General features: G+C 41.3%; 1 protein-coding gene across 2 annotated transcripts; it reads left to right on the top strand.

Annotated features, from left to right (window-relative positions):
- The first annotated feature begins 5,752 nt into the window (after nt 1-5,752).
- On the top strand, nt 5,753-15,131 carry lhx2a (LIM homeobox 2a). Of its 2 annotated transcripts, none has more exons than XM_031578231.2 (5): nt 5,753-7,193; nt 8,346-8,548; nt 9,052-9,431; nt 12,038-12,243; nt 12,978-15,131. In XM_031578231.2, exons 1-5 carry the CDS (start codon nt 7,023-7,025, stop codon nt 13,266-13,268), a joined length of 1,251 nt encoding a protein of 416 aa, XP_031434091.1. In that variant the 5' UTR covers nt 5,753-7,022; the 3' UTR covers nt 13,269-15,131. The 2 variants fall into 2 exon arrangements, with proteins under 2 accessions (XP_031434091.1, XP_012695317.1); XM_012839863.3 differs by having other exon boundaries at nt 5,754-7,193; nt 9,055-9,431.
- Nucleotides 15,132-20,416: the final 5,285 nt, after the last annotated feature.

Genomic DNA, 20,416 nt, shown 5'->3' on the forward strand with positions numbered 1-20,416 from the left:
TCCCCTCCTTACCACCACCACCACCCCCCCCCCCCCCCCCCCCTCTCTCTCTCTCTCGCTCGCTCGCTCGTTTGTGAGCGTGCGTCTCCCTCCCTTCTAAACGCTACAACCACATTCTGAGACTAGAGCAAGAGATTGTGGAGTCAGGATTTTTGCACACGGTCTTGTGCATTGCTAATCATTAAATGCATTTGGAAAAAAAACATATAATATTTGTCTGTCCAGTTTAAACTACAGAATTTTTTTTTTTAACTGGAGAATTTGCGGTACAGGCAATCAAAGTCTGATATTCATGATTGATATATGCTCGATGGAAGTTTGGTTTCTGCCTATTTTGAAGTGTGGGCCACTCCATTTAACCAAGCAATCCAATACACTATAAACGGTATTAGAGATCTCCTACTCTGTGCAAATCAATGCTCTAATAATCCAATGTCTGACACATGAGGAAACATAATGCACGATTGACTGGTTGACAGCACATCATTCACTGTGTCTGCAGGCGCTTATATGGCGTTGTGTGCGCTCTCAGGATCGGGTCATGATAGTCAGAGCTCATGAGAGAAAAACTGTGCAGAGACAGTGGATGGTGGATGGTATACCATCATCGCTATAGCGAGGGGATCACAATATTTCCTTAAACGGAGATGTGACAAAGGTGTAGGTTTCGATGCTAGTAGATTAAAAACAAATCTATATTTCCATATATATTTGAAATGTAAGATAGTTAGTTCAATTATGTATTTTTTATGTCAACAAAGTAAAAACTAGGCAAATGATGAGAAAAGTTGTGCGTTATTGTAATTTACAGGTATTGTTTCTTTCACATAGCGAGCACAACATCAAATAATATGACGACCTATGAGATTTAAACTGATTAAACACTATCTAACTGAGCTGCACAATATCATATTTCATACACGCGAACGGGGAGCTCCAAACGCAATGTTTAATGCATGAGCTAACATTATGCCAGACAGAGGACGTAGATGATAAATATGCATTTATTCAATTAAGGGTACACGAGTTTTTATTTGCATACGGATTTGGAAGTTAGTAAGCCCAGTCTTGTTTATGCTGTGAAAAGGCTTTTCCGTGCCGCGCTATGTTCATTTCAATAGTTTGTTCTTCATATGTAACTTTAGGAAAATAGTTGTTAGAACATAGCCTAGTGTGACTGGGTATAGTTTATATGGTAGGCTACTCACTGGAAAACATATACGTCCTTAAAGTAGACTAACACATTATTTGGTTAGTACTTTAGATTACAATCATGGTCATTGAGCTGCTTGTCCACAACTTGTTTTCTCATCCCTGAAGATGAAGGTGGGGGTTTAATTAGTTACGTTATAAGAAATTTGTGCCTTTCTTTGTTAACTTCTCCCTCGCTTTTACCTCCATAAAAGTTAGCCTTGACAATAGAAAAATTAAAACCATCATAGACCAAGAAGGACAAGCGCATGAATTCCGTCCGCATTACTTCAAGACCCCAATTAAGTTGCTCAAAGAGATCACAATGTCACATTTGCTCATACCATTATTCCCACACCCCTGAGTAAAATTGCCTGTGACATTACACAATCAATCACAATGACCTCTCATAAAATTAAGTGCAATATTTGAAAGCAACAACATCCAACACCCGTAAGTTTGAGAATACACGCTGTGATCTTTGGCAACCGCCTCGCGTTCAGCAGCCAGCTTTTCAAAGCACTGTCGGCCCAAATGAGAGTGGGAACCGCTGGTCTCCCTAATAGCTGCCCGATGCCAACCTTGCGCATGCCAAAGTGCATCAGCATGAAAAGGACTGTAGCCTATAGCAAATTTAAAGGCCGGCGACCAGCGCACTGAATAGATACCAACACTGGGTTCATGGCGATTGAGACAGACCTCGAACTGAGGGTTATTCTATAAAGACGCACGATTTGCATCATCTTGAAATAACAAGCCGCTGGTTCATATGTTCTTGGACCATCAAAACCAAAGGGGCATTATGGCTAACAGCTGCAGCATATGCTGTTACATATGCATTTGTTATTGAGTTTACCTATTGCGTGCAAATATATCGACCTAACCAATAATCCTCAGTGGTCGTCACACAGCGTGACTTTTCTGTCATTACAGAATTGTGTGGCATCAATAAAGGATTTTCATTTCGCTTATGTAACAAGATTATTTTCCTGCGAAATGCAAATATTTCAAGTGTGTTTTGATTTAGGTAAGTTCACTTTGATTAAGATTTCATTCATTTAAAGCAGGAGGCAGCTGTAGCGTAAGACTTCCACCGTGTTTTAACAGGTTGGGTTGAGTGGACGATATTGCTGCTGCAAAATTTCGTGTCTGCATTGATATTTTTCACAAGCGAACACGTGTTCAATCCTCTTCAGACCGCCGCACAGACAAATCGTTTTGTGAAAACATTTGAGTTACTGACTGTTCTTAATGAGTCCTTATTACTAACTTACTTTCTTTCTTTCTTTTAGTTGGCGTGTGAAACCACGGTTCATAAAGCAACACAAAACAAACATAAAGCAAAACAATTCATTTTACTGTTTTCTCTGGGACATGTACCCTGCATTTTTTTCTTGAAATAGTAGATTTCCGTGAGGTTGATGTTGACTGTAAGTAGTCATGAAGTTAATACCTCACTTCCTATTGAGATCACAGATCTAATTAAGGCCCTTTAAAAGCGCGCGGACTGATAAATAAGGATAGGGTCTGCATGGAGCAAAAATGTTAACGAGCTTAGAACACTGGCGAGACATTGCGACAGGGTAATTATTGATATGCTTTTTTCTTTGTTATTTCGGCAATGGACGCGTATGAGGTAGATTTAGCACAAATTCTTTACAAACTAAACTAGGCTATTATTTCTGCTACCATTGTGTGTAGACTATTTTTCATCATTTCATATTCACACAAGCAAACTGTTCGCCCTAATGGGAGTTCATTCTGTGAATATAGTTAAATAATAATGTTGTTTCAGGAGGATGATCACAGGTAAAAAACATACACTGCAGAAATCACTTAGTGTTTTTTATGGTGACAATTGTACCTACTTCAAGATTTAGCGTCGCCAAAGATGAAACAAAACGGCTAATAAATCAAATGAAAAATGATAATTACCCCCAGTTTCAGTGGGGCAAATAAAATGACCTAAATTCCACTCAGGGATAATACTGCTTTACATCAAATCATGCTCTGACAAAGGAGATTGGAATATGCAAATATGCTTGACACAATTCGAATAATATTGTTTGACAACGACATGTCGCATTTAGGCGACAATAGGCTTATTTGTATCAGTTTAATAAAACCATGAATTTGACATCAAGTGAAACCTAGATATGCTTCTAATCAAAAGTGCACTGGCTTGTATTCTGAATGCAAATGACCATATGTGTTCACAAACAATAATTTTCACTCAGTTTCTCCGTTACAAAAATACATAGTCTTTTGAAAAAGAAAAATGACAACAGAAATAATAAATATCAATTAATATATAACACCCTAATTCCTTTGGGAACACTTCCACAGTTGAGTATTGTGCAATGCGCTTGTGTTTGTTCTGTGCGACTTTCTGAATGACACTCTGGTCATCCCCATGGTGCATTGTTGCTACCACGACTGCAGCAGGCTTCGTCTTCCAAAGGCGCTCATTCCCACTCGACTCAAGAGTCGGGGTTGTCTGTTGAAACCCTCTGAATGGAAAACCTTGTAATACACGCACTTGCGTGGGTGTATATCAAGACGGGTTCTGTTTCACTACATTTGCGCCTTGACACGAGGTTTAGGCATCACAGAAGTGAAAGTTCATTAAAGACGATTAAAACAATAAACGTAATTAGGAAGACTGAAACATTGCAAATATGGTAAATAAATCTTCATGGCAGTAGGTTTATGCAAAAACGTACACTAGCCTACCACATGACCTTATTGGCCTAAATTACTTACTTTGAACTAAACAATAATAACATCACTTTTACTTTACTACTAATACTAATACTACTACTCAGAATACAATGTCTTCTTATTATTATTTTTATTGTTGTTATTATTGTTGTTGTTATGTCTGTTGTTTTAGTCTTTTGTTCTTGGTCTTGTTTAGTTCCTGATCTTGCTGTTGTTCTTGGTACCATTTACACGTATAGGCGCCAGCCGAACGCAGATGAACATGTGAAACAAAAGTGTTTGGGGTGTGTGTGTGTGCTGGTGTGTGTGTGTGTGTGTGTGTGTGTGTGTGTGTGTGTATGTGTGTGTGTGCGTGCAAGCGTGTGCACGTGTGTGAGAGAGAGAGCGAGAGCATGTAAACTTACTCAAAATAAATATCAGGCCCTCCAAAGCATTGACTTCATCCTCATTATTAACATATTTGGAACTGCATTGTTGTGTTGACCTAAAATAGCCCTGTGTGTTTTTGATAAATGAAGAGACACAGTGGTAGAAATGTGCATTTCCACGCTCAATAGCCGTTAATTACAAGGATTAATCAAGCGGTGTTGTGCGCGGCCCCTGCGCTGGTGCTTATGTCGAGCGACAGGAGATCCGGGTCCCCCGCGGCCGGTAGCCTTGTTTTTCTTTGTCGGAGTTTAGTCACGGGTGTTGAGATGGAGCTGGTCCCGCATTGTGTGTCCAATCTGCCCGTCGGGGCTTCGGAGCAGATGGTGCAGGAGGGGATGACGTAGCTAAAAGGTGAGTGAGGTGACGGAAGACCTGTGATTTGTTCACCTGTCACGTTCCTTACCTGCCACTTTCCATGTGTTAGGGAGTGGGTTTCCCAGCGCTGATAACCCGTTGGAAATAACGGCTGCATTAATTCTGCTCACACAAACGTAGGCTCCGTTTCCCAGTACTGATAACGCGTTGAAAATAACGACTGCTTTAATTCTGCTCACACAAACGCGCTCTACGTTTCATTTTAACTACTGTTTCATCTAACAATTGCGCCAGGAGTGCGAAGGCAAAGCAACGACTGCTGCATTTGGAGACGAACTACACCATGGAGAGAAAGACATTGCCCATTTTCCATTCGAAATCTTACCAAAGTTTTGATGGATCAAAAGTCGCAGAAGCTTTGTTTTGGCAAAGACATTTCTAAACATTTCCATCTTGTCCGCCGTTATCTCAAAATGTCTTACTCAGAAGCAAGTCATCGGATCTGATTTAACACAATGATTCTTTTAGTCTCTATTGCCGGAAATAGTCTTCTGTGCGCTTCATTAAATCAACGGCATGTACAGGCCCGTTCCGATTAGTCGGTGGTGTTGAGAGAAGTATACAAGATCCATGATAGTATAGTTTATTCCATTGCAGCTTTGTTAGATAAGATATCCAACCATTCTGCAATCACTCTGCACTGACGAAGGTTTTGGTGCTTGTGTAGGCTTGTAAGATTGGTGGCAGGCGTCCATGCCTCCATGCTGTGGAAGGTCTTTGTGGCACGATGAGGCGTTCATTAAAGAGCTATAACTCACCTCTGGCGCACAAAGCACAAGGCATCAATCTGAAAAGATCGATTTATCAAACAATGCTTTGGTAAATCCACCGGAGAAAGTATATTTAGGCGTACGTCCTCTGCATTGTGAATAATCACAGCTTCTCGCTGATTAGATGGAGATACCACCAAACAATAAGAAGTGACCGAGTTGTCTTTCATAAATCGCATTTTATTGTTAACCTGAAATTCGATTAAAATCTTAGAAATTACAGGAAACACGTGCACGATGTAATTGTTAAAATATCAGGCTGAAATCAATGCATTTGCACTGCATTGTTTTTTTACAAACTGTTAAACACATACATAATGTCTTATTCATTGTGAAAGAAAAAAAACACAAATATTACAAATCAATCAAATATTATATTTCACAAACGATGTCGATATCATTTTTGTGAAAACTGTGATAATTCCTAAACTTGTGCATCTAAGATCACATCGGAGGCTTAGAAAAAATTATTTAGCGTTAAATTCAAGATTAAAACTATAGTTTTATGAGATAAGAAAAGCTAGGCAACTCTGTGGAGCTTGTAGTGCAGAAGTGAGCTTTAAATCGTTAAACTCTTGACACAATGCCATTATAAGAACTTGGGTGACGTTGAGTTAACCAATGAACGAGTAAAAAGGGGGTGTGACGTATGACTCCCCGTAGAAAAGGCGCGGAATGTAGCTGAGGTAGGGAGAAGGTGGGACTGCAGCGGACCCAGGAAGGCACTACTGGGAGTGCTGACGAGGATTTGTTTTTAGAAGGAGCCAATAGTCCACTATCATCGCAAAAACGGAAGGAAAAGCCAGCGGTAAACTACAACGAGCCGAGGATACCATCAGCTCTCTCAAAATGACTGGGGGACAGAGAGACAGCATACACCCTCGGACGCATTCAGTCTGATCTCCAAAACCCTCAAGCAAACTCACTGAGCACGGTCTTGCATCAGCATCAGCAAACATTGCAAATCTCTCGGCGGTGTGTTTTTTTCCCTGCTACGAAGGAGCATCTTTTACGCTTCAGTCTAGGCATTGGTGTCATCATTTAACATTTCGTATATGTTGTCATCAGGAGTACAGTAACTAATATTAGACGTTTTTGGCTTCCAGCACTCTTGTCTGCTTTCTGTAGCTGTTCTGTTCTGACATCATTGGAGTCAGAAAGGCGTTATGAATTTTTAATGGACTGTTGTAAACGCCAAATTAAGGAGAATATTTTGGGACTGGACACAGAGGATCCGACAGGCGATCCTTCTCAGCGGGTGCATTACGAATGAAATCTTGCAGGAGTGTATTTTTGTAAGGACATGCAAGAAAAGGTAAAGCGTTAGATTGGCCGAGATAAATAATTACCATATGTCAGTTAATATACCACTGTCATAACCTCGGGTGGTGAATTAATTCCAAAGTTTAAGTTCAAGCGTATATTTCGGTATAGCCCAAGTGAAGGCCGGGCTTCTTTTTAAAAAAAAAATTTTTTTTAGAAACTGAGCTGCTGAAGAAAGCCAGAAGAAACTTTCAATACATTGGCTCTAGTTTTATGGAAGTTTTGGCTTTTAGATCTGAGGAAACCACGTGTTCTTCCACAACGATGCTCTTTCACGGCCTCCCCGGAGGCGAGATGCAAGGAGTTATCGATGAAATGGACCGGAGAGGCAAAGGAGACTCTGCTGGAATCAGCTCGGCCATCGACATGGGCGAAACCGAAGCGGTAAGCTTAAATTGGAACTATGCCACTGCAAGATATTATGATGTGCGGGGTTTAGTATTTTCAGAACTGTATATCTGGCAGTTTGTAGAATAGCATTTTGCTGGCCCACTCTAAATCTTTGTTTGAACCACACCCTTATTAATGAAATAACTGGCAACCATATTTATATCTCGTGTAGTCCTAAATTTACCAATGAGAATTTTAGCCTGTAGTGTTAACTCGAACCGATATGGTCTGTCATTCAAGGTCTAATGTAATGAAAGGATAGCAGGCCTAGTATTTCAAGAATAGTGGAAATATAAGTAGTGGGTCAAAACAATGAAAGCATTCTGTAGATGTTTCTGTCTCAGGTCTGTTGAAATTTTAATATTTGTAAAAGTACCCAAAGTAATTGATAACATTTCCAATCATTTAAATGTGAAATTATGATAATATTGTCTTTGACCAAAACAACATTTTAAGACATTATGTTCGACCTTATAAACAATAGGCCTAATGTCGGCTAGCTACAAAAGCAGTTTGAAAATAAATACATTTAAAATAAACGTAGGCTATGGATAATAGATTGATCCACTGATTATGCTGAATTGATTGTATTCATGGGTAGCCTATGAAATAAATGACATATACAGTGCAAAATGCAGCCACATGCAATAAATGTAACTATAAATTGCCTTAAATACTTGAAAATACTTATTATACTCTAGCTTTGCTTTGCACCATGTTTAAACTGTCTATGCTGTGCCATGTTAGGCATGTAGGCCTAAGTTTGTCGCCTATTAGACTACTACTAAGCATTTATAATGGTTTGATGAAAGACACATCGCCAAACGTTTATTCATGATCAACAAATAGTCTAGACACCAGTGCTTTGTGCTTTTCAAAATTAAGCAAAAAAATCTTCGGCTGATGTTTAAAAAATAATAAAAAAAAGAATCATGAAAATCTACTTCAGTTCAAGACAAAGCACTCACTCACTCAAGTGATGCATGGCCCTCCAACACACTATGGGGAATGCTACATTAATGCGACCTTGGCCTTCTGTTCATTGAGTTCTGCGAATTAAATAAGCATAACATACGTTATAATTTTGTCAATAGTTGACAAAAAAATCTTGACTCCACATCGAACATCTTTCTTGTTGCTTTGCAGAGCCTAACGTCTATCAACGGCGACCGAGTGGCCTTGTGTGCCGGCTGCGGGGGGAAGATTTCCGACCGCTACTACCTGCTGGCGGTGGACAAACAGTGGCATATGCGCTGCCTCAAATGTTGCGAGTGTAAGCTCAACCTGGAGTCCGAGCTTACCTGCTTCAGCAAAGATGGCAGCATATACTGCAAGGACGATTATTACAGGTAACCATATTACATAGATTTTTAACATTAAATGCAGAACCATGACTTCAGCCCTATTGTAGTTTCGAAAAGCGCATAGGCTAATTTTATGATAGTTATAGTATGGATGCAATTAATTTTGGAGGGTAATATTGAAAAAGGCAGTGGTACAGCCGGCACACAAAGACATAAAATGATTCGACCTCCAGCTGAGGAGGCTTGCATTTACCCACGTACAGAAGAATAAAGTAGCACACGAAACAATCATAACAAAATTCGAAAATCCGTGGTAAAGGAATGTAGGCCTAAGGCATGAGGCCTATATTCGCAGCTCTAATTAGTGTCTCTCCTACACTACATGAAATGCCATACAATTAGTCCTAGTAGAGGTCAAACGAATTATATTTTCATCGTCATTTTTAAATTTAAGTCATCCTCAATCATATATTACATTTTATATGTGACATTTTAGCCACTTTAATTTGGTTTACTATAGTTGTATTAATTCGTTGTGTTCTTCTAAGCAGGAGATTTTCCGTGCAGAGATGTGCCCGGTGCCACCTTGGGATATCGGCATCGGAGATGGTTATGCGGGCGAGAGACTTGGTCTATCACCTGAACTGTTTCACTTGCACCACATGCAACAAAATGCTTACAACTGGAGACCATTTCGGAATGCGTGACAGCTTGGTGTACTGTCGGCTACACTTCGAGACATTAATACAAGGGGAATATCAGGCGCATTTCAATCACACGGACGTATCCACGGTCAAGGGACTCGGTGCAGGCACTGCGAACTCTCTGGGACTTCCGTACTACAACGGAGTGGCAACAGTGCAGAAAGGGAGACCACGGAAAAGAAAAAGTCCCGGGCCCGGAGCAGAGCTGGCGGCTTACAATGCAGGTAACGCATTATTGATGCTTGATCTGATGAAAGTTTTTTTTTGCAAATATATCCCATTTAAATCAACAGAATATTAGGGGGAAAAAAACATTTGACCAGCGAAAAGGTCTACACAAGTTATCTCAGAAATATATGATTTGGATTTTCTGACCGTAAGCTTAGCACGTTAATACTACATACACGTTTGAACTAAAATATATGAATGTAATGCTTAACTGCACACCAGTCTCCCTCCGCTTAAAATAAAAATATCAAATACATATCGAATAGGTCGGGAAACTTAGACAATAGAAGATTTAAGCGCTTGACGAAGGTTCTTGACAATTTTTGACACACTGAAATGGTTTTAGCCATTGAATGCTGTTCATGCATAATTGCTGTTACAAATGTAGTTTAATGATGTTACGTCATGAGTTTAGTGCAAGTTAGGTGGGAAGTGAAAACATCAGCGTGTTTAAAGCTTTGGAGGAAGCCCATGTCATAGCACTTGTATCCGACTGAACTTTTTCTCTGGCGTAGCTGTGCTCCCAAACTGACAACATTTGTCATTTGTTAATCAAATTCTTGAAGGTAAAATTAGAAATCATCACGTCAAGTTTAGTTATTGAGTCGCAGGGTAGAATATAGCCTACGGTTTATTGCGAGTTGGACTGCTGTAATTATGTTCACTGTTTACATTCTGCGATTCAATTTGTTTTAGGCGAGTCGTGATTTTCCAGTGCATTTTATTATTTCGTTTTATGCATAAGAGGCATGATCGAAATCGTCTTAAAAGACACTGACTGTGTTGCCATTATCTGTGAAATAAAAACGTAGCCTAAGTGTATATGCATATTTTTAGTAAGCATAAGAACACTGCTAAATGAATGACAAAACAAACATGATTCTAAATTAAAGTCGAAACGTGCAAAAATGGCTCAGTTGGATGTCATGACATCAAAAAATAGTTGTAGAAACTCAGTGAAAGTTGCCTCTGAAACTCCACTTGTTGAGTTGCAGTTTGCTGAGAGTTTGGGTCAGTAAATCAGTGAAATCTTGTACAACATGGCGGCACCTGTGCACATTCTCACCCCCATTCTAAAAGGAAAAGAGTATCACGGTCAGCGATATTCATCCTGTCATAAATTGTTATTATAATTATCAGCAACAACAACACCACCGTCATCATCATCAACAATAATAGGAAAGAAATCAATTCATTAATGATTGTATTGAAAAAAGTACAAAATTCAACAAACAAACTCCTCAGTCACCAGAAAAACAACAGAGGAAAATGTGGAGGTGGGGCAGTTAGACTACTGCGTATAGGCCGCTACTCCTAATTTGTGTAGCTACTAGGCCTATATTTTTTAACTGATTGATCCAGATAAGCCTTTAATTCTCTGTAATTCCGTGCAGCTAGATCAATGCTGGAATAAGACCTTTTTTCTCTCTGATTACATGGGCTATCATTTGTAGATTTGTACACTATGTTGGCTAAATAAATAATAAACGTCCACCGGTAATATTTAAAGCTTCTTCCGAAACCACTTTGAATGACTCTCCTTAGATCAATGTGCAATCTGACTGAACACGCATAAGGGTTATGGATATAGCGGCTATCTTATACTCACTATCATATATATCATTATCAAGTTCTTTCTTTCTTTTTCTTTCTTTCTTTCCATTCAGAGCTCTACCGCCACCTGAGGGCGTTTGTTGACGAGAACAATTCACAAAATGTAATTGCACTAAGGCCAACTATAGTTCCTTGACATTTCCGCTCACTTCTACGTTTTTTCTCCCCTGGTTTCCCTGTCCCATTTTCTATACAATATTCGACACAATACTAGACATTCAGCTCTTTCATAAAAGCGATGGATTTTGTATTTGAGATTTTGCCATGACGCTTTCTCCTGACGTTTTTCTGCCATAGATGCAAGGAAATGGGCCTGACGTATGTTTTTGTTATTTTCATTAGAATGCTACATGGTTTGGATCGTTAAATGTTTAAAATATAGAGACAAGCAGCTGTGTAGTTTCTCGTGCAAACATAATAGTCAGCAACAAATATGACCCACTGATTACTGAAATCTTTCAACAATAAACAAACCTTAAGTAATCTTATTGACAATACCTGCAGTGTAATGATGTTTTATGGTGTTAAAGGTATCAGTAAGATTGTCAGCTAATATGATGGAAAATAAATTGTAAGATCATTTTTTTGCTTTGTCAAATCCAAAATATATCTGAAAAAATATGAATTTTAGTCTCAATGTTTAAATCATTGTTTGGTAGTTTTAGTAAAAAGAGCAGGGTAATTGCAGTTTTGATCAAATCTGCCTGGGTTTCAACCTCAAATTCCCTTCCTCTGTACGTAAAACAAGACAGCTTTTCTGGGTTCTGCAGTTCTGGGTCATAAAAGTCTACATCATTTTTCAAACATATGATTTAACTGTTTTCTTCCTGCCACTAAAGTTAAGCAAAGAAATATATCATATGAATTCATATATTTTGCAGACATCAAACTATGATTGACTCACCCATTCACCCACCCATTCTCCATACATCTTTAGTATGAAAGTATATGTTGCTAAAGTTGTCTCCCCCCCCCCCCCCCCCCCCAGCATTGAGTTGCAATGAGAATGATGGGGACCACCTGGACCGCGACTCACATTACAGCTCAGGACAGAAGTCCAAACGCATGCGGACGTCCTTCAAGCACCACCAGCTAAGGACCATGAAGTCTTACTTTGCCATCAACCACAACCCTGATGCCAAGGACCTCAAACAGCTGGCCCAGAAAACTGGTCTCACGAAACGGGTACTACAGGTAGGAGACAAAGGGCCAACACAGTAACTTATAGTATAGTATCATAGAGTATGTGGCACTGTTTGGTGTGTTTTGTGTTTGTCTGTGTGAACCTCAATAGTGCATGCATGAGAGGTATTTTACTACTAGCAGTGAGAGGATTTATATATAAAAGTGGAACATTTTACTATGTGGTCTTTGAATGTTTGACCATATGGGATTTGCTTAAATTTCCATTCCTTGTGGCATTTATTTAGAAGTTAAGATTCTGAGACCACCGCATCTTGTGCTGAATGAGTGTTTGCGGTGACGAGGATGTCTGAAGAAATCCATAGAATTGTTTTGATATGATATGAAGATCTGCCAATCACCACAAAGTCACAAGCCTTTTTTAGATAAACTAAAAAAGATCACGCCCAACTCAGTTTAATGCCATGTTTAGGCTTTCTGCATTTATTTTTGCACTATGGTCAAACAGAAACAAAATAGTTAGAGTTGAATATTGGCAGCAAATTATTGTCTTGAATTAAAACATTTTAATGCACATCTTTTAGATCAAAGAAAACGCAGACAAAGGGCTTATGAAATAACACATTTCTGATTGTAATATAAATCTTAACAAGCCTTTGAATGCCAAGTCACTGTTTTTCTTTGATGTTTGTCTCATCCACTGACTATTCAAATGTTTCTGTTCTTTCTGTTGTGTCGCTGTCTGCAGCTAAATTCACTCACTCTCTCCTTTGCATTCTCACCAGGTGTGGTTTCAGAATGCGCGTGCCAAGTTCAGGCGGAACCTGCTCCGCCAGGAGAGTGGGGGCATGGACAAGGTGTCAGACGGGTCAACCCTGCCAGGCGGCTCGCCCTCGGGGCCCCCGTCGGAGCTGTCCAACTGCTCCATGAGCCCCTCCAGCACACCCTCGGCCCTCACCGACCTCACCAGCCCCTCCATGCCCAACGTCAACCCCGTCCTGACGGCCGTGCCGGGGGGTCTGGACCCCCACGACTCCATGAGCCCGTCCCAGACCACCCTCACCAGCCTCTTCTGATGGCACCCAGAGGGGGATTATAGGACCGTCCTCTCTCTCTCTCTTTCTCTCTCTCTCTCCTCGGCGGAGCCGACAGAAGCACTAGGACGCCAGCGTACCTGCTGACGCTCTCGCCCCTGAGCACTCTCGGGAGCTCCCAGCTCTGAGCTCTTTTCACACGGGCTGCGGCTACACTCCGTATGGAACAGTTGGTGTTGACTCTGGAGAAAGTCTTTTGGCTCTTGTTTGTGTCAATGTTTCTGCCATGTTTACAGGTCCTGATGATTAATCGGCCGCGCTGTCAGACACATGTCCGTCTCTCCTTCTCTCCCCGTACACTCTGGGAAAAAAGGTTTTATGAGAGGAAAATGTCAATATGTCTAAAGTAAGGGGATGTAACATAAAATGCCCATGTCATCTGGAAGAATGTAGCGTGCCTTATCATTGTATCACATTGCAATTACTCTGAAACAGCCCCAGCGATATAATGTGCTTCCTTCAAGAATACCTATGATTGGTGGAGCTTTGGAGATAGCAGGAGGTAGCAGCCAGGGCCATGGATATCTCAAATAAAGAACCACATGTGACAACACCTGGTTCCTCTCCACTGAAACATTAACCCTACTTAAAGCTGCTACAAGCGATACGTTCTTAGAATACTTTAGCTAGCGATTTTCACATTTTGAGAGCTAACATACAGCTAAAACATGACGTGACGAAAAGATGTATCTGGGAGTTTGCTGGTCTCTGAACTTATCACCAACAAATTTCAACACAACGTGTCAGTCAGAAAACCTGCAAAGACAGAGACCTAAATACCTGCCAATAATGTTACATGTGCATAGCACATTCAATTGTAGCGGTCTGGCAAAAGCCAACAAGAACAGCTAATATTGCTTCAAGCAGCTTTAATTGAACACACAGGGTTTTTTTTACAAAGGATGAGTTGTTTGTATGAAGCAACAAGGAGATATTGCAATGGCCATTTATGTAATGACCATGAGCTGTAAAGCCCCGGTATAAATATCAATGGCAGAAATTGTTGGTGGTGGCTGAAATGTATTGTGAATGGATCAGTGAAGGGATTGATTGGTCAGTGAAACTAAACCCTAATAGTGTAACACATTTGGTTAACACTAGGGATTTGCCCAGTCACCTAAAAGTAAAAAAAATAAAAATAAATAAAACATTTTGTTCTGAAAATGTTTGGAAATTCTAATCATCACGATTCCTCAGTGATGCATGTATGTTGGTGGAAAAACACTAGTGCTTTTGTCAATGACTATCTCCATCATTTGTGACCTCAAAAAAATATACATGAAAAACATCCAACACGTTACCTCAGTCTTGAACACTTCAGAGCATTGATTGCCATTGTTCCAGCACTTTTTTGTTTGTTGTCAGTTCTTGGAGTGTTCCCCCTGGAATCATGTGACTGACTGTGGCATTGCCAGAACCGGACCTCCCTGGAATAGAAGAATAAAAATCACATCAAAATCATCTTGTGCCCAAACAGAAAAAAAACTATTGATTTTTTTTTTACACTCACTGACGTCTCTGCTGGAGCTGCTGTTGTGAAGAGAGGGTCGGATAAACAGTGGGACAAATCAGGGAAATGATTACAAATCCACAGACTTTCACAGAGAAGCTCAATGTTTATCTGACGCAGCCCATCGGACAGGACACATTTTGACGCAGTGGAATAGAGATGACTCTTTTCCATGGAGGAGGACAATATTTTGCCTTTTCTTTTGTGTGTACGGTGAGCTGCTTCTTTATTTCTCCTACAATGGCACTGTTTGTCCTCCCTGATCCTGTACTGTTGGCCTACTTTTATGTTCTTCAACCTTTGTTTCTGTTCAAATATAAAAAAGGTGAATACAACAGAATTGGCTTTGTTTTATTTTGTGAGAAATGCACACGTGCATGTGAAGAGAAACTCACATGTAGCCTCTCGCTCTCTCTTGATCTTGTTCTCTCTCTCTCTCTCTCTCTCTCTCTCACACACACACACACTCACACACAGATACACACACATACACAGAGTAAATGGGCTTTTGGCCTAGCTCGAGTCCTATTGGCAGGCAGCTGCATTCCTTCCTCTATTTCTGAGCAAAAAAAAATGTGTGTGTTGTGCAGAACCAGCTCTCTCTCACACATCCTATTTCCTTATCAGTTTCATCTCCCCATGTTTAGTTGCCGACTAGGAGGGCAAATTGAAAAGAAATAAAACTAAGAATATTTCTTTTGTCAGGCTCACTAGTCCTAGACTTACCAACACTCACATAAAATATGTCTTTGTTTGAAGAGCATGTACGCGCAGGGTGACTGTTTTTAATGGTTGGCGGGGTGCCCGAAAACCTCATTATAAAATGTGTGTTGTGTTGGAGAGCCTTCCCTGGTGAGCCTCGGCAATGTGTGTTCAATTTGGCACATGGCGCATGGCACCAGCGTCATCGAGCTCAGCTGAGCCGAATTAAGATGGTCTCAGGAATGTCCTCTTAAACCTTATTGAAATAACTTTGGTGAAGTAAATATAAATCAATGTTTTAACAATGTTTCCCTCTTTTTAATTGCCCTCTACCTCCTCTTTAAGTCTTAAGTCAGCTCGGTGTTGAGCAATGTGATTGGCAGCAATGAACAAATTTACAGATACTTGCTTGATAATTCTGTCTGTAATGAATAAATTACAGAATTTATTATCTGACAAAAGAAATACCGTTTACCAAGGGGTTCACTAACATAAATCCATTATGTTGTAACAGTAAATAATGATTGCTCAGAGCCATAAATAGTGATGTACGTTTCCAAATATGTCTTCCCGACTAAGCCTGCCCGTGAGTGTGTCTGTCAACTTGAAAGCTGTGTGAGGAGTTTATTGACATGTATGTTTTGAAAATGAGAGGCAGATGGTGTGGGAGATGAAAGCCAGTTTCCTCACAGCGCTTGTTCCACCACGGCCCGTGTTAGAAGAACACAAATAATCATATGAGTTGGGATGTAAACACAAAACATGCATATGGATTCAGCATAATGTAAACACACACACACAGACACATACACACACACACAGACACACAGATAGGAAACAAATTGACAATGTGGCACTAAGATATTTTCTGTCTGTGAAAAAAAGTGACACAGCACTGGATGTCCAGATCCTGCATACTGTGTAGGTGAATCAGCAAGTGCAATAAACCTACAGTAACACACACACACACACACACACACACACACACACACACACACACACACACACACACACACACACACACACACACGACAGGCTAACAGACTTTCTTTCTCCAGTGGACACAATACCTGGTAGTCTTTGTTCAACATCAGCCATTAAACTGCTCCGAACTGTACTGTACTGCAGCGGTGCTAATCATCACAGAACCCATGCCAAAATGGCTCAATCACTTTGTCAAACATCATTGTGCTCATGTGAAGAAATGTTCAGAATACATTAGGACTTTTTTGCAACTCTAATTTAGAAGTGCTTTGGTATTTTGTCACATACTCTGAGAAATACTGTGTGATGACATGCTGTCATCCAAGACACTGAGTCCAGCAAGCCAAACTGCCCTAAAGGCCAAAAGTAAGATGCCAAAGCCCCTGTCCTGGGTTTTTTCCTCCCCGACTGTTTAACAGGGCTTGTGTTGGTGCGCGAATCTGGTATGTCATCTTTGGGCTGCGAGTTGCTATCACAGTCCTGCTAACCCTTATTATTTAAACTCTCAAGCAGCCATCTAAATACCTCGCCTCGGGCCGGCCGAGCTGGTGCACCAATCAGAGTGTGTTTTGCTCAGCGCTGTGCGAGTCTCAAGAATCTTACCCCCTCGGGCTTTCAAGGTACATAGCTAACTGTCTGCAGCCTGAGGTGGCACGATCAGATCTCTGCAGGCTCACTGTTAAAACAGGCACACAAACATGTCCACATGTGCACACACACACACACACACACACGCATACATGTGCATGCACACACACACGCATACATGTGCATGCACACACACTAACTCACAACACACACACACACACACACACACACAAACAGATACATGTGCACACACACACACACTTACATCCACACACCATTGCCATCCCTTCAGGCCTGCCTGTCTCCGCATCAGCAGAGCATGTTACGAGTGTGTCTGTCACAGGGGAGAGACACGGCCCCTGCCACCCCACCCCACCCTTCTCCGTGCCAGCCTGGCTTTCAGGAGAGATCAAGGTCGAGTTGGTTAAGGGCAGATTCACGCCGCTCACATGTCTGTTTGCCACCCCATGAATGGGATAATCACAGTGTGTGTATGGTGTGTGTGTGTGTGTGTGTGTGTGTGTGTGTTGGGGGATTGGTGTCGAGAGGGGCGATGAGAGAAGGGTGCTCATTTTACAGGACACGGCTCCTCATTCACACCCCCTCCACAGGGCTAATGGGGGAGGCAGTCAAGGATCACTGCAGGGCATGTTTTTATTTCTGTCGTGGCCCTCTGAGTGTCCTGGATCTGGCGGCGAGGGGCAGTGAACTGTGTGTTGTTTTGCAACGCTCTGCGTTGGGTTTCAAAACTGCATTTATTTTTTACCACAATGAGCCACACAAACTGAACATGTGTCAGAAATTCCGCGGATGACCACTGAACCAAGACAGCTTCATCAGCAGTGGTTTGTAAGTGCAAGCCACCCGAAAAGCCTCAGTCGGATGTCTGTCAGTCATAAATATTGCATGGGTATCCCTTTGTTGTTTAGGTTTTCCTGGTTCACAGTGTTCAAAGGCATTATGTGAGATGCCTCATGGCGAGTTGGGACTTAATGTCAAAAACTGAACAGGAAGTAACCGCCGTGCTAGGCTGGCTTTGGGAGCCCGAGAAGCCACAGTTCCTTAATGTTTGGAATAGAACAGACAAACTTTGTTTATTTAGCTCTGGAAATCCCCAATCAACACCAAAATGAATGTGGTCACACTGCCAGAGTTTATGAGGTGACAATGGAGATTTGGAGGATGGTCCCTGTTAGTCATGGTCTCCAGTAATTTCTTGTTCGGTTTTTCACTCGTGCAAATGGTTACATATGGAAAATGAGCGGAACGGGAAGAGCGTCGAAAGGCAGGGCCTTTTCCGAATCTACAAAACAGCTCCATAATCAGACTTCTTTATGGTGTGTTAATGGACGGTTATAGCTGCTTCAAATAAAGTTGTAGTTGAAAAACTGCCCCTCTCTATATGGGACTTGGAATAGCACAAAAACATATTTGGGAGTTCCTCCATAACCAAATCACACAAACCCTCAATTGAAATAAAAACACAAGATATATGGTGATAATTAACAAGCACGCTCTGTTTGGGTTGGATGGAGGTTCTGAAGGCTTTGGTGCAATGATTGGCTCAAGGGTGAGGGAATAAGCTGTTTGCCACATCAAGCCAACTTCCTGGGGCCTACACTAACTGTTAAACAATGGACATGGTGGCGCATAGTTTGCAGATGTGCTTTGGTTTGGCTGACTGGGGTGTTTATAATCATCTCTGGCTAATGATGTAACAGTCTGAAGAAATGTTACCTCAAGAATCAGTAGTGCTCATCTCAGTCAGATCCATCAATTCCATCAATTTCAAATGACAGATTTGGTTTGATTTGATTTGATTTTGTTATTGGAAGATTAAAGAATAAAGTCAAGATAATATCAAAATTTTGAAACTGGCCAACTGGCAGGTGCGGTGGAATCACACTTATCTGTGTATCTGTGTAAAGGATGTAGGCTGATCTATGGGTCCGAAGTCCCCACACCCACACTTCACATGATCCTTTAGTTGCATGGTATGAATAGTGGTACACCTTGGTGTTCCTTGGATCTGTGAGCAGAGGGTGCTAATCAGCCTAATTTGCAGTTGAGTGACTGGTTGCACGAACAGGTTTCAATTTTACTCTGCACCCCCCTTCTATACTTATGTATAATTATATCCACATACTCATACAGACTATCACAAATCTTGCGGTGAGGATTCTTCTAATAACCATGCCTGCAGCGATAACATACCTAGTTGCAGCATGCCTTCATTTAAGTGCTTAATGGCCCCACTAATGGCGGCTGTCAGAGTCAGTCTGACACACATAACACAGGTGCACCGCAAGTAGCCACTTGATACACGGCCTTCTGCAAAACCTTCTTACACCGTGGTCCATAATTTATAGGAGATATATTACAGATATGTTGTTGAGTTTTTAGTTGATGGCTGGAATCAGAGCTCACCGTCCAAACCGAACACATCCCACAGCCTTTAGCCAGTCATTACACCAAATACGTCAGATGCTCCATCTAAACAAAAAAGAGCTTCTGTTTAACAGTAATTATCTCCATTAATTGTTATTCTAAAGAAACTATACAACCACAGCCTAAGAAATGGGAAAATGGCGGACAGAGAAGGATAGACAGGAGTGTGTTCGACAGAAAGCCAGATTTTGGGCTAGGTCCACGCAGGCTCTGATTTGGGCCGAATGCAGAGCCCGCAGTAATGAACCAGCACTAGGTGCTAAAACTAGCCTCGGGGGCACTCAATGTGCTGTCCAGATGTAGTGTTCACGTTTGCCGTGGAGATTTTTGCGATGAACGTTTAAGCATTAAGAACGGAGGTTCTCAAAACACGCAAACGGCCATATGGAAACAGTGGAGCCAATAAACTTTTACATGTGATGTTACAGCCACTTGTGCTCGCTGGAGTTTTCGTCTGCCTGTTGCGTCTGGTTAGACTTCTCTGGTTACTGCGCTGTCACCACTCCAACGGGTGTTGTACTGCAGCTACCCGTTAAAGCCTTCTAAGGTTTACATCACAGACAATATCCAAGAGATCATTCCAGACTCTTTTTTAAAACCCTTCAGCTCAAGCCTCACCGTGCTGGTTATCGTCACCGGGCGAACGTCTTTTCATCCCACGGTGCGTTGCAACCCTAACCCCACCACTAAGAGGTAAAGTGGGTGCTGGTTGAGAGAAAAGGAGTTTTACTGGGTGACTACGGGCAGTAATCGCCTCTGATCGTATTAGGCTACGAGAAGGACTCGCAAGACTACTATTTCAAGGGCTCCGGCAAGCAATCTGCCAGAACTCCTGCTTTGATCTGGAGCAAACTGTACCTCTAACCAGGCACCCCGAGTCCTTTTCTGGCAGGACATG

The sequence above is a fragment of the Clupea harengus genome, chromosome 12, assembly GCF_900700415.2.
Source record: "Clupea harengus chromosome 12, Ch_v2.0.2, whole genome shotgun sequence".
Classification (NCBI taxonomy): domain Eukaryota; kingdom Metazoa; phylum Chordata; class Actinopteri; order Clupeiformes; family Clupeidae; genus Clupea; species Clupea harengus.

Bases quoted from the DNA above. Each gene is read 5' to 3' on its own strand.
- lhx2a (XM_031578231.2), top strand. From the start codon at position 7,023: ATGGAAGTTTTGGCTTTTAGATCTGAGGAAACCACGTGTTCTTCCACA. The intron at 9,432-12,037 runs GTAACGCATTAT...CCCCCCCCCCAG, and splicing joins GCTGGCGGCTTACAATGCAG to CATTGAGTTGCAATGAGAAT. The intron at 12,244-12,977 runs GTAGGAGACAAA...CATTCTCACCAG, and splicing joins TCACGAAACGGGTACTACAG to GTGTGGTTTCAGAATGCGCG.